Here is a 20,762-nt window from a genome sequence, read left to right as displayed (position 1 = left end):
TTTGATAACTTAGATGAAAGGACTAATTCCAGGAAGACATAGATTACTGACATTGACTCAGGAAGAAATAGAAAATCTGAATAAGCCTATACAACAAGTTAAGACAGTCAACTAGTAATGAAAAAACTACCCACAAAGAACAACTCTGACCCAGATGGTTTCACTGGTTAATTCTACCAAATATTCAAAGAAAAATTAGTACTAATCCTTCACAAAGTTTTCCAAAATGTAGAAGAGGGAACACCTCTCAATTCATCCTGTGAGGCCAGTAGTACCCAGATAAAAAACAAAGACATCACAAGGAAAGAAAACTTCAGACTATTATCTCCTTTGAATATAGATGTAAAAATCTTCAACAATATACTAATAAACTGAATCCAGCAACATATAAAAAGAATTATATGTCATGACCAAGTGGGATTTGTCTAAGAACACAAGGTAAGGTTTAATATCCAAAAATCAATTAAAATAATGCATAATATTAATAGAATAAAAGACAAAAACCATATGGTCATCTCAGCAGACACAGAAAAGTCATATGATAAAATCTAACACCTTTCTTGATAAAAATGTTCAACAAACTAGGAATAAAAAGGAACTTCCTTAACCTGATAAAGGGCATCTGAGAAAAGCACACAGCTAACATCTTACTTAATAGTGAAAGACTGAAAGTTTTCCCCTAAGATCAGAACAAGACAGAGATGTCCACTTTTGCCACTTCTGTTCAACATTGGACTAGGAAGTAGCCAGAGCAATTAGAAAAAAAATAAAAGGCATTATGATTTGAAAGGAATAATTGAAACTATCTCTGACATGTTTTTGTATGTTGAAAATCCCAAGGTATCCAATAAAAAAACTCTAGAAGTAACAAGTACAGTAAGGTTACAGAAAGCGAGATCAATATACAGAAATCAATTGTGCTTTTATACACTTGCAATGAGCCATTAAAAAATGAAATTCCAGGGGCGCCTGGGTGGCTCAGTCAGTTGAGCGTCCGACTTCAGCTCAGGTCACGATCTCACGTTCGTGAGTTCGAGCCCCGCGTCAGGCTCTGGGCTGATGGCTCAGAGACTGGAGCCTGCTTCCGATTCTGTATCTCCCTCTCTCTCTGCCCCTCCCCCGTTCATGCTCTGTCTCTCTCTGTCTCAAAAATAAATAAACATTAAAAAAAAAAAAACATTTAAAAAAAATGAAATTCCATTTATAATAGCATCAAAAAGAATAAAATAATTAGGAATAAGTTTAACAAAAGGTATGTATAACTTATATTAAAATTATAAAACACTGTTGAAAGTAATTAAGATCTAAATAAATGGGAAAACATCTCATGTTCATGATCATAATAGTTAATATTTTTAAGATGTTAATACTCCCCAAATTGATCTGAAGGTTCAGTGTAATCCCTATCAGAATACCAGCTAACTTCTTTGTAGAAATTGATACAAGCTGACCCTAAAATTCATATGGAATTGCAGGGAACTCAGAACAGCCAAAACAGTCTTGATGAAAACAAAACAAAGTAAGAGGAGGCATACTTCTCAATTTCAAGGCTTGCTACACACAGTAATCAAGATAGTACAGTACAAAGATAATAATAGACATATTAGATCAGTGAGATAGAATTGAGAGTCCAGAAATATACCTTTACATTTATGGTCAGTTGATTGTTTTGGTAAGGATGCCAAGACAATTCAGTGAAGGAAAGAATAGTCTGTTCAACAAATGGTTTGGCAACTCTGGATATCTGTATGTACAAAAGCATGAAATTGAACTCCTACCTCTAACTGAGAGTGGATCAGACCCAAATGTAAGAGCTGAAGCTATAAAACTCTTAGAAGAAAACATAGGAGCCAATCTTAGTGACCTTGAGTTAAGCAGAACCTTTGTAGATACAACATCAAAAGCATAAGCAGCAAAAGAAAAACAGATAAAACAAAATCTTTTGTGCTACAAATAATACCATCAATAAAGTGAAAAATAACCATTTGGAGAAAATATTTCAAAATCAGATATCTAACAAGGGACTTGTATCCAGAATATATAAAGAACTCTTACAACTCAATAATAAAAAGGCAGATAATTCGTTTTACAAATGGATAAATGCTTTGAACAGGTATTTCTCCAACATGCTATCTACATGGCCAGTAACACATGAAGAGATATTCAACATCATTAGTCATTGTGGAAATACAAATCAAAAACACGATGTGAGGGGCGCCTGGCTGGCCCAGTCACTAGAACATGCAACTCTTGATCTCAGGGTCATGATTTCAAGCTCCACATTGGGGGTAGAGCTTACTTTAAAAAACAAAACAAACATAAAATGTGGTATCACTTCATACCTACTAGGATGGCTATAATAAAAAAGATCGACAATAACAAATGTTTCCAAGGATGTAGAAAAATCAAAACCCTCATAACATTACTAATGGAAGTGTAAAATGCACAGCATAGTTTGGCAGTTCCTCAAAAAGTTAAATGTAGAGTTAACATGTGACCTAGGAGTTCCACTCCTAGTTGTATACCCAAGAGAAATGAGATATACATCCACACAAAGTATTATACACAGAACATCAGGTTGGTGGAGAAAGGACCTTTGAAAATCTGCTCCATAAAAGCAGTGAGAACACTGGCAAAAATTCTCAAGTCAACTTTTTCAGAGTTCTGGAAGTTAACCACAGGCTTAAAAAAATCCAGAGAACTTTTATTTAAGAACATTTGCTGTATCTCAGAACAGCAAGTGTAGTGACATTTTATCTTGTGCTATTCCCATTCCCCTCTGTACAGCTTTCTGTTGATAGCCTTGAGAACCAATAGCTCCACAAATTGGTGAAATACAGCAATAGCTTCTAAAGGAGGCAAGAATGGTTTAGAGCTCCCCTAAAAGCACCTTTCCCAGATAAATGTCCTTATTTGACATGTCTAGCAATTTCTTGGAAATCTCCATTCACAGACCTTGTCTTTTATTTCTTACTCCGTGCAAACAGCCTTATCTCCTGGGACACTTACCATACACCATCAGTAGCAATTGTTTAACATCCAGCTGCCTGTGGGAATGATAGTAGTTGAGGCAAATAAGAAGCTGACTAAAAAATTAAAAAGAAAGAAGGCTGTGGAATGAGGTGTTTATAGGGGACTTTCAAAAGCTGCAGCATATATTCTTGGGAATCTGGAAGACCATATACATGCACAGGGCTGTGCACCTTCCCAAGAAAGAATTGACAAGGGCCTAAGTTCTCACCTCTGGTTGATCTCGAGGCTCTGTACAGGCAGGATGTAAAGGCTAAAGTAATATTGTAAGCTGCCTGTCAGAATATTGAAGACATGTCTCAACCCACACACACAATCTCAGCAAAGGCTGAGACTCAAGGCATTTATTTAAAGAATCTCTTTCAAATTATTAACTGACCAGTAAACTGAGTAGAGACCGCAGTGACCACATATGACAAAGAATACAAGCTTTACAGAATCAGTTCAGAAAATGTGCTGAGCAAACAACTACAGTAAGCCCAGGAAAGGGGGAATATCTGATTTCCAGAATTGTTACTTTATGTTATTTAAAATACCCAGCTTGCGGGATGCCTGGGTGGCTCGGTCGGTTGGGCGTCCGACTTCAGCTCAGGTCATGATCTCGCAGTGTGAGTTCGAGCCCCGCGTCAGGCTCTGTGCTGACAGCTCAGAGCCTGGAGCCTGCTTCGGATTCTGTGTCTCCCTCTCTCTCTGCCCCTCCCCTGCTCATGCTCTGTCTTTCTCTCTCTGTCAAAAATAAAAATAAACATTTAAAAAAATTTTTTTAAAAATACCTGGCTTGTAACAACAACAGCAAAAATGAAATGTGCAAAGAAACAAAGTATAACCCATACTCAAAGGAGTCAATAGAGACTGTTTTGAGGAAGCCCAGGCTTGGAGTTACTTTCAAAAAGACTTTACATCAGCTGTTTTAAATATGTTCAGAGAACTAATGGAAAGCATACCCAAAGAACTAAAGGAAAATGTGAGAACAGTGTCTCCCCACATAAATCATAACAATAAATAACTAGGAAAAACACATAACATACAGACTTTTCAGTTACTATGTTGTACACCTGAAAGTAATGTAACGTTGTGTATCCACATTGTATATTCATTATTGTGTATTCATCAATAACACTGTATTCAAAAAAGTGAGTTTTACAGTTGCATCAAAAATTTTAAATAAGAATGAATCTAAAATGAGTATGTGAGCTTTTGCGTGCTCTCTCTCTAAAATAAAATTACAAAAAATATTGTATAATAAAAAAAAAAAAACAGCCTAGAGGTTGCCTGGCTGACTCAGTCAGTAAAGCATACAACTCTTGATCTCAGATTTGTGAGTTCAAGCCCCATGTTGGACATAAAGCCTGCTTTAAAAAAAAAAGACACATAGATTTGTGGAATACCACTGAGTAGGCTAACATAAACATACTGGGAGTCCCACAAGGAGAGAAAGAAAGGGGAAGAAAGAGTATTTGAAGAAATAATGGCCCCATACTTAGCAAATTTGATGAAAACCATTAATCTATGCATTGAAGAAGCTCAGAGAGATCCACACCCAGATATATCATAACTAAACTATCAAAAGGCAAAGAATCTTGACAGCAGTTATAAAGAAGTAAACTAATCTTGTACAATGGACTCTCAATAAGATTAATAACTGATTTCTCATCAGAAACTATCCAGGCCAGAAGGCAGTGGTATGATACAATCAAAGTGCTTTAAAAAATCAATGAAACATTGTCAACCAAGGATTCTATATCTAGCAAAATTATTCTTCAAATAATGGAGGGGAAATTAAGGCATTTCCAAGTAAACAAAAACTGAGAGAATTTGTCTCTAATAGATCTGCCCTATAAAAAATACTAAAGAGAATCTTTCAGGTTGAAGTGAAAGGATCCAAGTCAGTAATGCAAACCCACGAATAAATAAAGAGCACTGGTATGAATAACTATATAGGAAAATATAAAAGATTGCATAAGTATAGTTTTTGATTTTGACTTTTTTTTTCTTGTGAGTTAAAAGCCTACTAAAGCAATGATTATAAATCTATGTTAGTAGGTATATAAAATATATGAATAATGTACTTTGTATGACAAAACTAAGAAGGAGGAATGGAGCTATAAAGATGCAAGGTTTTTGTATACTATAGATATTATATTGATATTAATCCAAATGAGATTGTTATAAATTAAGAGGTTAATTATAATCCTGAGGCAACCACTAAGAAAGTGATCTGTAAAAATCGTAAAAGAAATAATGAGATAATCAAAATGACCCACTAGAAAATATCTATTTAACACAGAAGAAGGTAGTAATAAAGTAATAGAGAAACAAAGAAGACCTAAGACAGAAAACAAATAGCAAACTGTCAGAAGTAAATCTTACCTTATCAGTAATTGCATTAAATGGATTCAACACTTACAGGGCAGAGATTGGCAGAATATTTAATGTTTTTTTTTTAAGTTTATTTATTTATTTTGAGAGGGAGAAAGAGACAGAGCATGCAAGCAGGGGAGGGACAGAGAGAGAGAGAGAATCCCAAGCAGGTTCTGCACTGTCAGCGCAGAGCCTGATGCAGGGCTTAAACTTACAAGCTGTGAGATCATAAACTGAGCCAAAACTACAAATCAGATGCCTAACTGACTGAACTGCCCAGGCTCCCCAGAGATTGGCAGAATATTAAAAAAATTAATAAAACAATAACCCATGATCCAACTATTTATGCTGTCTACAAGAGACACAGTTTAAATTCAAAGATACAATGGGTTGAAAGAAGAATGGGAAAGATACACCATGTAAATTGTACCCAAAAGAAGCTGAATGGCTATCTTAATATCAGATAAAATAGACTTTAAGATAAAAATTGTTACTAAAATCTAATATACAAATGTTCATAGCAACATTATTTATTTTATTAAGTTTATATTTAAATTCCAGTTAACATACAGTGTTATATTAGTTTCAGGGGTACTTACAGTACAACACTTGGTGCCCATAGCAAGTGCACTCCTTAATCCCCATCACCCATTTTACTCTCCCACCACCCTCCCACCTCCCCTCTGGTAACCATCAGTTACAACATTATTTATTTTAGCCAAAAGGTGGAAACAGCCCAGATGTTCATCAACTGATAAATGCATAAATAAAATGTATATTCCATACAGTGTGATATTTATTTGACAATAAAAAGAAATGAAGTACAGTTGACCGTTGAACAACATGGGTTTGAACTATAAGGGTCCACCTATACGTGGATCTTTTTTAGTAAATACAATATAGTACTGTAAATGTATTTTCTCTTATGATTTTCTTAACATTTTCTTTTCTCTATCTTTATTGTAATGAATGCAGTATATAATACATATAACATACAAAATGTATGCTCTTTGACTATGTTATTGCTAAGGCTTCTAGTCAACAGTTATTAGTAGTTAAGTTTTTGGAGAGTCAAAAGTTACAGGTTTTTGACTGTGTCAGGGGTCCATGACCCTAACCCTCACATTTCTCAAGTGTCAACTCTACTAATATATGCTATACCGTGTTTAACCTTGGAAATATTAAGCTAAGTGAAAGATACCAGCACAAAAAAACACATATTGTATGATTCCATTTTATGAGACATTCAGAATATTTACGGAGATCAAAAATGGGTAGGTAGTTGCTTTAACTGGGGGTGGAATGTGGGAGGTAGGAATGGGGATTGACTGCTAAATGAGGTTTCTGTTAAGGGATGAAAGTACTACAAATTACATTTTAGCGATGGTTGTACAATCTTGTAAATAAACTGAAAAACATTGGATAGTATGCTTCAAATGAATGAATTATGTGATATATGAATTATATCTCAATAAAGTTGTTAAAAATACCTTTAGGAATCATACTTATTTATAAGGAGATCATCATGTTTGAGAAATATTTTAAAAGAAAAGATTGTGGGACACCTGGGTGGCATAGTCAGTTAATCGTCTGACTCTTGATTTTGGCTCAGGTCATGATCTCTCAGTTTGTGAGATCAAACCCCATATGGGGTTCTGCGCTGGCAGTGCAGACCCTGCTTGGGATTCTCCCTCTCTCTGTGCCCCTCCCCCACTCATGCTCTGTATCTCCCTCAAAATAAACATTTAAAAATAAATAAATAAAAGATTATAAATCACAATGTTACTTATTTGTGTTTTACTGACAAAAATAAAAACCAACAAATAAAAAAATCCAACCTTCTACTCTCACTGTACTTCTGACACCAAAGATGCTAGCTTTTCTACACCAAACAGTTCTCTAATTCTCTAATTCTCTGTGGACATCAGCTGGAGGTCCAAGAATTAGTACAGACTCCACAGTTTAAGGGTTCAATCTCATAAGACTGCCCCCATGTCTTCAGATGCCAGCCTCAAGCCCAGGCCACCAGTACCTCTGACCAACAAGCTGTAAATCAGGGGTTCCTGCAACCTTAGGTTTGATAATTTGCTAGAATGGCTCATATAGCTCAGGAAGTTACTTTACTATTACTGGTTCATTAAAAAGGATGTATATTAAAAAGGAGCTCTCTGAACTCTAAAATTCAGGGGTTTTTATGGAGATTTTCATTGCTCATTGGTGATTAACTCTGTCTCCAGACCCATTCCCTTTCCTGGAGGTCAGGGTGGGGTGAGGCTGAAAAAACTGTTAAGTATGCCTTGGTCCTTCTGGTGACGAGACCCCATCCTGAAGCTATCTAAGACCCCCCAGCCACCCAGTCATTCTCATTAGCCTACAAAAAACACTTCTAATCACTCTAGAGATTCCAAGGTTCTTAGAAGCTTTTTTTCTGACAAAGACCCACCTATCACTCATATCACTTAGGAAATTACAAGGGTTTTAGGAGTTGTGTCAGGAGCCAAGGACAAGGACTAAATATGTATTTCTTATACTACTACTCACACAAGCATTCAACAACAACAACAAACCTGTGGGCATAAGGATAGACATGTAGACCAGTGGAATAGAACTGAGAGTCCAGGAATAAACCCATACATTTATGGCCAATTGATTTTTGACAGAGGTGGCAAGACCAGTCAGTGGGGAAAGACTGTCCTCTTCAATAAATGGTGCTAGGATACCAGGATATTCACATGCAAAAGAATGGAGTTGGACTCCTACCAAATACCATATATAAAAATTCAACATGGATCAAAGATCTAATATAAAAGGCAAAACTGTAAACCCTTGAGAAGAAGTCATGGGAAATGTTCATGACTTTGTATTTGACAATGGATTCTTAGGTATACCACCAAAAGCATAATCAACAAAAGAAAAAATAGGTAAATTGGACTTAATCAAAATTGTCAAGAAAGTGAAAAGACAAACCTACAGAATGGAAGAAAATATTTGTAAATCATATATCTGAGAAGAGTGTAGTATCTGGAAAATATAGAGAACACTTGTAACTCAACAATAAGATGTCCCAATATTAAAATGGGTAAAAAGAGTTCAACAGACATTTATCCAGAGATACACAAATAGCTGACAAGCACACAAAAAGATGTTCAACATCAGTAGTCACTAGGGAATTGCAAATCAAGACCACAGTGAGGTACCACCCATTGGGATGGTTGTAATTTTTTTAATGGGAAATAACAAGTATTGGCAAGGATGTGGAGTATTGGAATCCTTGTACATCAGTAGTGGAAATGTAAAATGATTCAGCTCCTGTAGAATACAGATTGATGGTTCCTCAAAAAATTTAACATAAAGTTACCTTTTGACCTAGCAATTCCACACCTAGGCATGTACCCAGGAAAAATAACGAAAACATGTCCATGCAAAAACATGTCCATACACAGATATTCGTAGCAGCATTATTTGTAATAGCTAAAAGATGAAAACAACCCAAAAGTTCACCACAGGATGAATGGATAAATCAAAATCTATACAGAAATGGAATACCACTCAACCCTAAAAAGGAATGAAGTACTGATACAGGCTACAACATGGATAAACCTTGAAAACCTCACTGAAGTGAAATAAGTCAGACACAAAAGGCCACATATTTTATGATTCCATTTATATGAAATATTTAGGTATCTACAAGACAAAAGATTAGTGGTTGTCAGGGGCTGGGGGGAGGGGAGATGGTCCCTAACTTTTAATATACACAGGGATTTTTTGAATAGTGGAAATGTTTTGAAACCATATAGAGGTGGTGGTTGCACAATATTGTGAATGTACTAAGTGTCTCTGAATTGAACTCTTTAAAATGGGTAATTTTATGTTATGTGAATTTAATCTCAATAGTAAGGAGACAGGAGGAGATAGGAGGGTGGATTTTGGCCCACATGCCATTGTTTGCCTACCCCTGTCTAAGCATTTGCAAATACTTCCCTTTGTTAGAGCTTTTCTCTTCACCTTGTGACCTCTTACTCCAGCCTCCGTGTCACTAGGAAGCCTTCCCTGACTCAACAGACTGTGTGAGGTCACAGCATTTCTCTCTATCCTGGCTCATAGTAGTCAGCACCCTGTATTGCTTGCTTCCTTGCTAGAAACTCTTATCATGTGTCCTTAAGGGAAGGGTCTGGGTCATACTTTCCTTTTTTTTTCTTCTTTTTTTTTCCTTTTTTTAACTTTTTAATGTTTATTTTTGAGAGAGAGAGAGAGAGAGAGAGAGAGAGAGAGTGAGTACAAGCTGGGAAGGAGCAGAGAGAGAGAGGGAGACAGAATCCAAAGCAGGCTCCAGGCTCTGAGCTATCAGCACAGAGCCCAATGTAGGGCCTGAACCCACAAACCATGAGATCATGACCTGAGCCAAAGTCCAACACTTAACCAACTGAGCCACCCAGGCACCCATATTCACTTTCTTATCCTTAGCCCTTCACATGGTTCCTGGCACAAAAGAAAGCATTTTTGCATTCAATCTTTGTCAGCTACAATCCTCAACATGCCTTTTCCCAAAGCACACATAATACTCAGCACCCCCATGAGGTAGACTTTACCAGGCAGGAGCCTAAGCCTCAGAAGCAGGTCACAGACCCAAGGCTACACCTGGAGCCTCTGAGTGGGTCCATGAGGACAGGCAGTGCAGGAATCCAGGTCTGTCTTTTTTTTTTTTTTTTTGGGACAGAGAGAGACAGAGCATGAACGGGGGAGGGGCAGAGAGAGAGGGAGACACAGAATCGGAAACAGGCTCCAGGCTCCGAGCCATCAGCCCAGAGCTGATGGCCATCTGGGCTGATGGCTCGGAGCCTGGAGCCTGATGCGGGGCTCGAACTCACGGACCGCGAGATCGTGACCTGGCTGAAGTCGGACGCTTAACCGACTGCGCCACCCAGGCGCCCCAGGTCTGTCTTGATCTGAGGTGTTCTCTCTGCTGCTTCTTTTCTTCTTCGCTTTAGTTTAGTCTTCTCTAGCATTGGGACTCAAAGGCATTATCTCTATATCGTCTCCAATCTTCCCACCCTCCCCTGGGAGGGTGAGTCTTATCCTATACTTACTCTCATTTAAAAATTTTCTTGTTCATTCTGTTGTTAGAGTGTACACATTTGTATTTATCTACAAGTTGCTCCCCTACTTCTCCCTCTTCCCAGCCCTTGGCAACCACTGGTCCACTCTGTCTCTGGATATTTCATATATGGAAATCATGATATGTGGCCTTTGTGAGTGGCTTCTTTCACTTTGCATGTTTTCAAGGTTTATCCATGTTGTAGCATGAATTGGTATTTTGTGTAGTACTTTCACACAAGTCTTCCAGTAGAAAAGTACAAAGGAGGGGCGTCTGGGTGGCTCAGTCGATTAAGCGTCCGACTTCGGCTCAGGTCACGATCTCGCGGTTCGTGAGTTCAAGCCCCACGTCAGGCTCTGTGCTGATGGCTCAGAGCCTGGAGCCTGTTTCAGATTCTGTGTTTCCCTCTCTCTCTGCCCCTCCCCCGTTCATGCTCTCTCTCTGTCTCAAATAAACGTTAAAAAAAAATTAAAAAACAAAAGTACAAAAGAAAGGATCTTTAAAAAGAAAAAAGTTGAAGCCTTTGTCCCCCCTCCCTTTTTGCCTTTGTTTCCCTTTTTAAGGAATGGAGGTGGGTGGCAGATACACTAAGGATCTGAATTTTACCCAGATTGCATGGGGCTCATTTGGCTGGGGTGGTTATTTGAATGTTGAGGTCTAAGAGCTTGAGCTGTGGTGCTGTCATGTCTCATTTACTTAGCTTTTTGAGCACTTGACATTGGGTACAAATGTATTGAAATTCTTTGCTAGAAAATGTAAGTTCTAAGTTTTATGAAAGATATTAGCTTTATTGGGTTTTATTAAATACTATTTTTGCTATTTATAAATTTCAGAAAACCCAATTTTCAAAATTAGCCAATAATCTCCTGATTTAATTACTCTTTATACTTTAGAGTTTGTCCTCCCAAGACTTACTTTAATTTTTTTTTTTTTTTTGAGAGAGAGAGAGAGAGGCAGAGTGCAAATGGGGGGAGGGGCAGAGAGAGGAAGACACAGGCCCCAGGCTCTGACCTGTCACCACAGAGCCCAACGTGGGGCTCGAACCCATGAACTGCGAGATCATGACCTGAGCCAAAGTGGGAGGCTCAACTGACTGAGCCACCCAGGTGCCCCTCCCAAGACTTACTTTATTTTTTTAAAAATTTTTTTAATGTTTTATTTATTTTTGACAGAAAGACAAAGCATGAGCAGGGGAGGGGCCGAGAGAGAGAGAGGGAGACACAGTATCCGAAGCAGACTCCAGGCTCTGAGCTGGCAGCACAGAGCCCGACGCGGGGCTCAAACTCACAGACCGCGAGATCATGACCTGAGCCGAAGTTGGATGCTCAACTGACTAAGCCACCCAGGCGCCCCTCCCAAGACTTACTTTAAAAAAATTTTTTTTAACATTTTATTTATTTTTGAGACAGAGACAGAGCATGAACGGGGGAGGGGCAGAGAGAGAGGGAGACACAGAATCGAAAGCAGGCTCCAGGCTCTGAGCCATCAGCCCAGAGCCCGACGCGGGGCTCGAACTCACGGACCGCGAGATCGTGACCTGAGCCGAAGTTGGAAGCCCAACCGACTGAGCCACCCAGGCGCCCCACCCAAGCCTTACTTTAAATGAATATTTACATGTGTGTGTGTAGAGTGTGTGTGTGTGTGTATTTATATATTTATGTATTTATTTACATATACAAACCTTGTATGTGCACTCAAATATACACAAACATACATATATGCATACCTGTGTGTATACACACATTTTGCATTTAACAAATTGGGACCATCTATCTTAGTGTTTTGAAGTCATATTTTTTCCCTGGTGTTTGCAGCCATCTTTACACATCAAATTTAGAGTTATATCATGTCTTTTAATATCTAATAGGCTTATTTTTTATTAGAGAAACTAGGTCAACATGTGAAACTTTCATTTAGGAACATTTAACAATTTATATCTTCTCTTTTCTCTTTCGTTGCAAAATGTCTTTTCTTAGCAAAACCGTGTAGTTGGGGCAATGCAACTCTACTCTGTGGATAGGAAAGTTTCACAACCCATAGAAGGCCATGCCGCTGCTTTTGCAGAGTTCAAGAGTGAAGGGAATGCCAAGCCTGCCACCCTTTTCTGCTTTGCTGTACGTAGTCCCACAGGGGGCAAGGTAAGATCTCCACTTTCTTTTCTCCCTTGGAAAAGTGTCCTGAGTCAGTGTTAAGAGTCTGTACAGTGTAAATTGGTAGCCACTTAGTCAGTGATCCAAAACCAGTTTATAATTGGGAGTGGGGAATAGTCTGCAGGTGCTTCGTATAAATGAAGGCTTTTACAGTATTTAGAACAACTCATCTATTGTACATGTTGGTGGTTTCACAGCCAGTCTTTGTAAAGTCAGTGACGTGAAGTCACCTATCAATTAATTGGTCCCTTTGCCCTAAATATCCTCTTTCACAAAGTCTACTGAGCATGGGCTAGGCACACATGGTTTCTGCTCTCACACAGTAGTCTCATGGAGGCGACAGCTGTGAAAGAACCACTGTATGCTATCCTGATGAAAGGCACAGGTCCTATGTGGTTCTGCCTAGGTGCTGGGGTTGGGGTGGGAGCTGCAAGGAGAAGGCCATGCTCTGGGAGCAAGTTGAGTTTTATTCAGCTCGAGTACATGGCTAGCATCTGTTTGGCAGGAGTGCCATGGGCAGAGCTGTGAGGTCTAAGAGTTCATGATGTCAGTGAGACCTACAATTCCAGGGTTGCATCACTCACTTGGAAAGTGGCCTGAAAACATGGTCCTTATCTCAGTATACTCTTATCATACTTCCTGAACTCATTATTTTGGGTTGGTCACTAGCCCTGAAGTATTCCCCAAAGAAGAAGAGCACTGGATCAGTATGTGGCTTCCTAGACTTCCTCATCTTGAATATGGCTAATTGTCTCTCATGTAATAAATATCATGCCCTCCTTAATTGAGAACCAATAGAAAAATAGGAGTCAGGCAAAAATATCAGCCTACTCTGTCACCTTAGACTGAGGCTTTCTACCTCGTCACAGACAGCCGGGCAGCCACAGTCACCCTTGAAAGAACAGAACCCTTCCTGGCCGAGCTGCCTGTGAAGAAGAGCACAGAACAAGCACCCCTGTAAGACAGGTGTGCCTGCTTATCTCCTGCACTCAGCTGTCAGGAAGGCTGGTCCCCTCAGGGCAGTCTTCATGGCAGAGACCCCCACAGCAGCTGTCCCAAAAGCCACCTATATTCTGTGGTTGAATCTCCCCTCCCCTGCCCTAGTGGCAGGTGAGGGTCCCTTCAGTGATTTCCTCAGCCTGTGCCCCTTGCACAGGCCTTCCTTCTAATCCAGCCCAGCTGCACTTATGGCTCTCTAGTCTCATATGGATCCCAGTTTTGTCTGCACTCCAGTCACTTGTTCCTTTCTCACAGGCAGGTACCACTTGTCCATAGTCTCACCTTCTCTCACCACCTCCCAAAGAAGCCTGGCTTCTTTACCCAGGCCCCCACTTCTGTTGGCAGTGCCACCATCCTTCCCAACTCTTAAGCAAGAAACCAGAGTTCTCAAGCTCCATTCTGTTTGTGTTGCCACTGTCCAGCCTCTAGCAAGTCTCACATCTGTAGCACATGAGTCTCTTGTTACCCATATTTGGGTTAGAGAATAATAGGTCCTCAGACCCACTCCACCCATCAAAAAGAATTTCCCCAAACTACCATCTCTCTTAAAGTGCCCGTATGCTAGGAGTTTCAGTCTCCCTGCATCTTAACTCACAGTGGCCCCTGCTCACTTGCTACATCAGCCCTCCCCTTCTAGCCCATCTCTCTACTTGCCTCAAGCCTCTTTGGTGTTTCCCTTCTCCCTCTCTGCTAGGCCAAATCCAAACTAAGTGTATACTCATAAGTTTCCTCTACTGGACACCCCCTCCAACCCTCATTGTTTCACGTCTCTGATCCACCTCCACTCATGATTTTTTCCCCAGCCTTTTTCTAGCTGTGGTACCTTTTTATTAGATGAGAGGAACTTGAAGCTGTTCTGATAAAAGCAGGGACAGAACTTGTCCACTGTCATTCTTTCCGATTCTCCAAGGATTTTTATGCCCCCCAGCATAACCTTAAAAAAACTCTCAGGCCTTTGGCACGATCAACTGTCTTGTGAGTTTGGCATTCAGTTACATGATCTTGTCAGTTGATGTGTGTTAGCCTGAGCCCATGTCCAGGAGAGCTTGTTTCATGGGCATTCACACTAATGGCCAGAGAGGGGGCAAGTGACTCAGCCAACATGCTAGAACTAAACTTTGCTCAGGTTTCCTGGCATTGGTTTTTCCTATTGTCCTTGGTAGCGGGCAGTAGGTTAGTGAATAGCATGAGCACTCCAACCAAGAGATTTTCTTGTCTTGTTTGAATGTAACTTTTATCATTAGTCTTACAGAGCATGGACTATGGCTGTACTTAACTGTATATTAGTTAGCATTAGTCTGCCACCAATATGTTTCCTTGGATTGACCTAAATCTCTTATCTAGTTGCACATAATCGAAGTCGGACAGCCTGCAGCAGGAAACCAGCCTTTTGTAAAGAAAGCTGTGGATGTGTTTTTCCCTCCAGAGGCTCAGACTGATTTCCCAGTGGCTATGCAGGTATGAATGTGCTGCCTGCTACATGAGTTAGAACAAATCACAGATCTTGGGTGGAGGGGAACAGCAGATAGCAGGTTCCTGTGCTTCAGAAGAATCCCAAATAGATACATTAGAACACAGAGAAGATAATGTCAGTGTTCATGTTTTAACTCATGCTGCCTTAACAACAGTCTGGAAAGGAGCACTCTTTTCTACAAACAGGACTTTGTCCGACACATACCGACGTCCCAGACCTTTCCCTTTTTATTATGAAAGATTAAATGTTCACTGTAGTACCAAAATATAAAGAAGAAAACAGTCTTCTCTAGCTGAACCAATTGGCTGTAAAATATATCAAAGATTTCACTATTGGGGCGCCTGGGTGGCTTGGTCGGTTGGGCGGCCGACTTCGGCTCAGGTCATGATCTCGCGGTCTGTGAGTTCGAGCCCCGCATCGGGCTCTGGGCTGACAGTTCAGAGCCTGGAGCCTGTTTCGGATTCTGTGTCTCCCTCTCCCTCTGCCCCTCCCCTATTCATGCTCTGTCTCTCTCTGTCTCAAAGATAAATAAACATTAAAAAAAAATTAAAAAAAAAAGATTTCACTATTTATTATATTTAAAAAGTTAGACACATCTTTTCTGAACAAAATTGGAATCACATTATATATGTAAGATCATACAGTCTACCCCCCCCCCATTTTTACTCAGTACATCGTAGACATTTCTATAAGGTATGTCATTCTTTGTTAATATCTTGGGAAGTAAACATTTATTTTTAGGGATGTAGTATAATTGTAGGATAGTTTAGTTATTTGCTTTTTTCTGTTCTCAAATATTTGACAATACTTAATGATGCTTTCTTTTTTAATTTTTTAATATTTTTTAAGCTAGATTTCTAGAAATAGTATGTGATCAAATGCAGTTTTTTTCCCACAAAGTGAAATTGGCCTTTTCTCTATCTTACAAAAATACATATTGTCCATTAATTTCCAATAATATCAATAAACATAATAGTAGAATTAAATATCCACTGAAATCCTACCCCACTGATAACTGTGACTGCCCCCTTTGGAAGTATATTTGTATGCATGCATTTACAAACATATACGCAAATAGAGTCTTATGAAATGGCTTGGCACTGGCCTTGGGCTTTATGACCTTTTCTCACTATGTTGCAGACCAACACCACTCCAATAAAATGCATATAATATTTTAATGTCTATATTATCTTTTCTGTAGATGTGCCCTAATTGATTTAGACAATCCCCCATTGGGTATTTATAGTGAATGCTTCTAGGAGCATTATTGTCCATATATCTTTGTGCATCAGTCCAAGGATAAACTGCCACATGTGAAATTGCTGCATCAGGGGCATGTGTACAACCACACTGGCTAGTTCCTACTCCTGCCACCACCTCCCTGATAGCTGGACAGTGTCCAATGAGCTTCATGTCCTTCCTGTGGTTAATGTTGAGGTGGAATGAGTTTACCACTCATATGCATCTTGTTAATTACCTCTTCCTGATCTTGGCAGTTTTTCTCTTGGGGGTCTTTATCTTACTTGTAAGAACTCTGTAGTTTTTGGATACTAATGCCTGATGTATTTCAAATAAATATTTTTTCATAGTCATAACAGAAGTTTATTTGGGTGTGTTCCACCTTATAGAAGTTTTGCATTTTTATGTGGCTTTGGTGTCATGTTTTAAAAAGAATTCTACACCCCAAGGTGAAGAAAATATTCACCATATTTTCTTCTATTACTTTCTTAGTTTTATTTGCTTTTTAAAAAATTATTTTTAATGTTTATTTTTGAGAGACAGGGACAGAGTGTGAGTGGGGTTGGGGCAGAGAGTGATGGAGACACAGAATCCGGAGCAGGCTCCAGGCTCTGAGCTGTAAGCACAGAGCCCAACATGGGGTTCAAACTCACAGACTGCCAGATCATGACCTGAGGCAAAGTTGGATGCTTAACCGACTGAGCCACCCAGGAACCCCAGTTTTATTTGCTTGTTATGTAAAAATCTTTGACTCATCTGGGATTTACATTGATAAAGAACAGGATGGAGAGCCAATTCTTTACCCTCATCCTGTATCCCAGTATAGCCAGCTGGTTATATTAACATTGTGATATGAAATACCTACTCATTCATGTTAAATTCTTATATGTTTGATTCTACTTCAAGATTCTCAGTTCTGTTTGTTTTTATTTCTTCCTATGCTAGTACCCCACTTTATTTTTTGCTACCATACTTTGATTTTTTAAATTTTTTTAATGTTTATTTATTATTGAGAGACACAGAGAGACACTACATGAGCATGGGAGGGGCAGAGAGAGTAGGAGACACAGAATCCAAAGCAGGCTCCAGGTTCTGAGCTGTCAGCACACAGCCCAACGTGGGGCTCGAACTCACAAACTGCGAGATCATGACCTGAGCTGAAGTTGGACGTTCAACTGACTGAGCCACCCAGGCACCCCTACCATACTTTAAAATTACTATAACTTTGAGGGGTGCCTGGATGGCTTGGTTGGCTAAGCCTCCAACTTCATCTCAGGTCATGATCTCATGGTTTGTGGGTTCAGGCCTATGTCAGGCTCTGTGCTGACAGCTCAGAGCCTGGAGCCAGCTTCAGATTCTGTGTCTCCCTCTCTCTGCCCTTCTCCCTCTCACTCTCTGTCTCTCTCTCTCAAAAGTGAATAAACATTAAAAAAAATAATAGAGTAAAATAATAAAATAAAGTAACATAATGATAGGTTTGGGGCGCCTGGCTGGCTCAGTTGCTGGCTGTGACTCTTGATCTTGCAGTGGAGATCTTTAAATTAAAAAAAAAATTTTTATGTTTATTTATTTTTGAGAGAGAGAGACAGAGTGTGAGCAGCAAGTGGTAGAGAGAGAGGAAGACACAGAATCTGAAGCAGGCTCCAGGCTCTGAGCTGTCAGCACAGAGCCCAACATGGAGCTCGAACTCATGAACCACAAGATCATGACCTGAGCTGAAGTTGGATGCTTAACCAATTGAGCCACTCAGGTGCCCTGAGATCTTTTAATTTTTAAAATAAACAAACAAATAAAATTACTCTAGGTTTCATAATAATTTTTTTTTTTTAGAGAGAGAGAGAGAGAACGATAGCACAAGCAGAGGAGCAAGGGGGAGCAGAGGGGCAGAGGGAGGGAGCAAGAGGGAGAGAGAAAGAGAGAGAAAGAGAATCCCAAGCAGGGGTCACACTCAGTGTGGAGCCCAGTGGGGCACTTGATCTAACAACTGCAAGACCATGACCTGAGCCAAAATCAAGAGTCAGATGCTTAACCAACTGAACCACCCAGGCACCCCTATAATAACTTTTTTGTTAACATTTATTTATTTTTAGGAGAGAGAGAGAGCGAGTGAGCAAGTGTGCAAGTGGGGGAGGGGCAGAGAGAGAGGGAGACACAGAATCCTTAGCAGGCTCCAGGCTCTGAGCTGTCAGCACAGAGCCCAATATGGGGCTTGAACTCATGAGCTGTGAGATCATGAGCTGAAGTTGGATGCCTAACCAACTGAGCCACACAGGCAGCCCCCTTATAATAACTTTTTAAAGTTTATTTTGTTTTTAGTAATCTCTATACCCCACGTGGGGCTTGAACTCATGAACTAGAGCCCTGAGATCAAGAGTCACATGTTTTTCCAACTGAGCCAGCCAGGCGCCCCATACAATAATTTAATTTGGCAAGTTAATCAGTCTTTCTCCCACCCCTTCAGAATTTCTCATGTGTTAAATCTTCTGTAGGAGTTAATACAACTTGGCAAAGGTCAAAGGTTACTAAATGGTGGTGGAGGGCAAGCTGAAATGTGAACACAGTGTATGAGGTCTTTTCCCAGAACTTTCCCCTGATTTTATGAACTTGCAGCTTCTTCTAAAAGGATTTGGTAAGGAAGTAAGGAGAGGATAGTTATACCTGAAAGATAAATGAATAGCCTAATTTATTGGACCTTTATTTGAGAAGAGTTGGCCAAAGTATTGGCTTTAAAACTATTCTCAAGTGAATAAACTGAGGGTTGATGGGGGGTGGGAGGGAGGGAAAAGTGGGTGATGGGCATTGAGGAGGGCACCTGTTGGGATGAGCACTGGATGTTGTATGAAAACCAATTTGAAAATAAATTTCGTATTAAAAAAATAAAATAAAAAAAGATAAAACTATTCTCAAGTGGGTAGGACTTGACTGGAATCAACTTGGGATCTACATCTCAGCAGCATAATGCTCCCCACCAATAGTAAGTGATCTCTTGGGCTTAATAACTCAAGATCTTTCATCATTTGTGAGCTCTTTTGCCCTATTTGGCTTCTTTCTATCTGTTCTGTATCTTCCTATAGATTGGAGCTAAACATGGTGTTATTTACTTGATCACGAAATATGGCTATCTTCACATGTATGACATAGAGTCTGGCGTGTGCATCTACATGAACCGTATCAGTGCTGACACGATATTTGTCACTGCTCCACATGAATCTACTTCTGGAATTATTGGTGTCAACAAAAAGGGACAGGTATGGAACTTGGAGGGTTCACCTCCTACCGTTTCCATTCACTAGGGACTAGAGCTTAACTTTTACTCCTCCAAGACAGTGGTCAAGTATAGTTACCTCCTGTTATTCAACTTATACCCATGTCTCCCTTCTACTTCTTGCCATTACTTTATATCACTCCTAACACAGGATCGATTCTGAGAAGAGAGTAGCTCCCTTACTGCATGAAGCTTCTCTCAGTGAAGCAGCAGTTCTGATACACACCAGGCCAGACACATACTGACTGGGGAGGGTTGAAAAGCAAGTACTATGCTACCTAAATTACCTCTCTCAACTAAAGTTAAATTTTTTTTAATGTTTGTTTTATTTTTGACAGAGAGAGAGAGAGAGAGAGAGAGACAGCATGAGTGGGGGAGGGGCAGAGAGAGAGGGAGATACAGAATCTGAAACAGGCTCCAGGCTCCAAGCTGTCAGCAGAGTCCAACATGGGGCTTGAACTCACATACAGCGAGATCATGACCTGAGCCGAGGTTGGGTGCTCAACTGACTGAACCACCCAGGCACCCCTCTCAACTAAAGTTAAAAAAAAAAACAGTAGAAGAAAATCTGTGCTTTTTTTTTTTATTTTTTTTATTTTTAGTGTTTATTTGAGGGAGAGAGACAGAGTACGAGCAGGGGAGGGGCAGAGAGAGGGAGACACAGAATCTGAAGCAGGCTCCAGACTCTGAGCTGTCAGCACAGAGCTGGATACGGGCTCAAACTCACAAACCACGAGATCATGACCTGAGCCAAAGTCAAAAACGCTCAACTGACCAAGCCACCGAGGCGCCCTGAAAATCTGTGCTTTAAAGAAAAGAACATTTAAGAAGAAAAACTGTCGGTTCCACACCCCCAAATAGGTCATTTTGGCAGAGTGATCATCTTGAACACATCACTGGTCAATGTCCATGCAACTTTATTTTTTTTCTCACTTGGTATTTTTATAGTCTTTTAAAATAACTACATGGAATCCCATGCTGTGTCTCTACCATGATATTCTGTTGTGTTGCCATTAGGTGTTTGGCTCCTGTGCATTCTGTCACTGTTAGAGCCAGCATTCTAGGCATACTCAGCCTGAGCTTTAGAATTTTGCTGATACTGCAGTACCTGAGAGCAGGATGTAGTAGTATGTGTATATGGAGCACTTT

At 39.9% G+C, this 20,762-nt stretch overlaps 1 protein-coding gene across 4 annotated transcripts in view; it reads left to right on the top strand.

Moving 5' to 3' along the window:
- CLTCL1 (clathrin heavy chain like 1) overlaps positions 1-20,762 on the top strand; it is a 103,639-nt gene that overhangs the window by 28,781 nt on the left and 54,096 nt on the right. For all 4 annotated transcript variants that reach the window (XM_049619725.1, XM_049619723.1, XM_049619727.1 and 1 more), the window contains 3 exons: positions 12,463-12,624; positions 14,980-15,093; positions 19,423-19,596. In XM_049619725.1, coding sequence (XP_049475682.1) covers positions 12,463-12,624; positions 14,980-15,093; positions 19,423-19,596 — 450 coding nt within the window. The remainder of the gene's footprint in view (positions 1-12,462; positions 12,625-14,979; positions 15,094-19,422; positions 19,597-20,762) is intronic.

The sequence above is a fragment of the Panthera uncia genome (genome assembly GCF_023721935.1).
Source record: "Panthera uncia isolate 11264 chromosome D3 unlocalized genomic scaffold, Puncia_PCG_1.0 HiC_scaffold_8, whole genome shotgun sequence".
NCBI lineage: Eukaryota > Metazoa > Chordata > Mammalia > Carnivora > Felidae > Panthera > Panthera uncia.
This window is presented reverse-complemented; position numbering and strand designations above follow the sequence as displayed.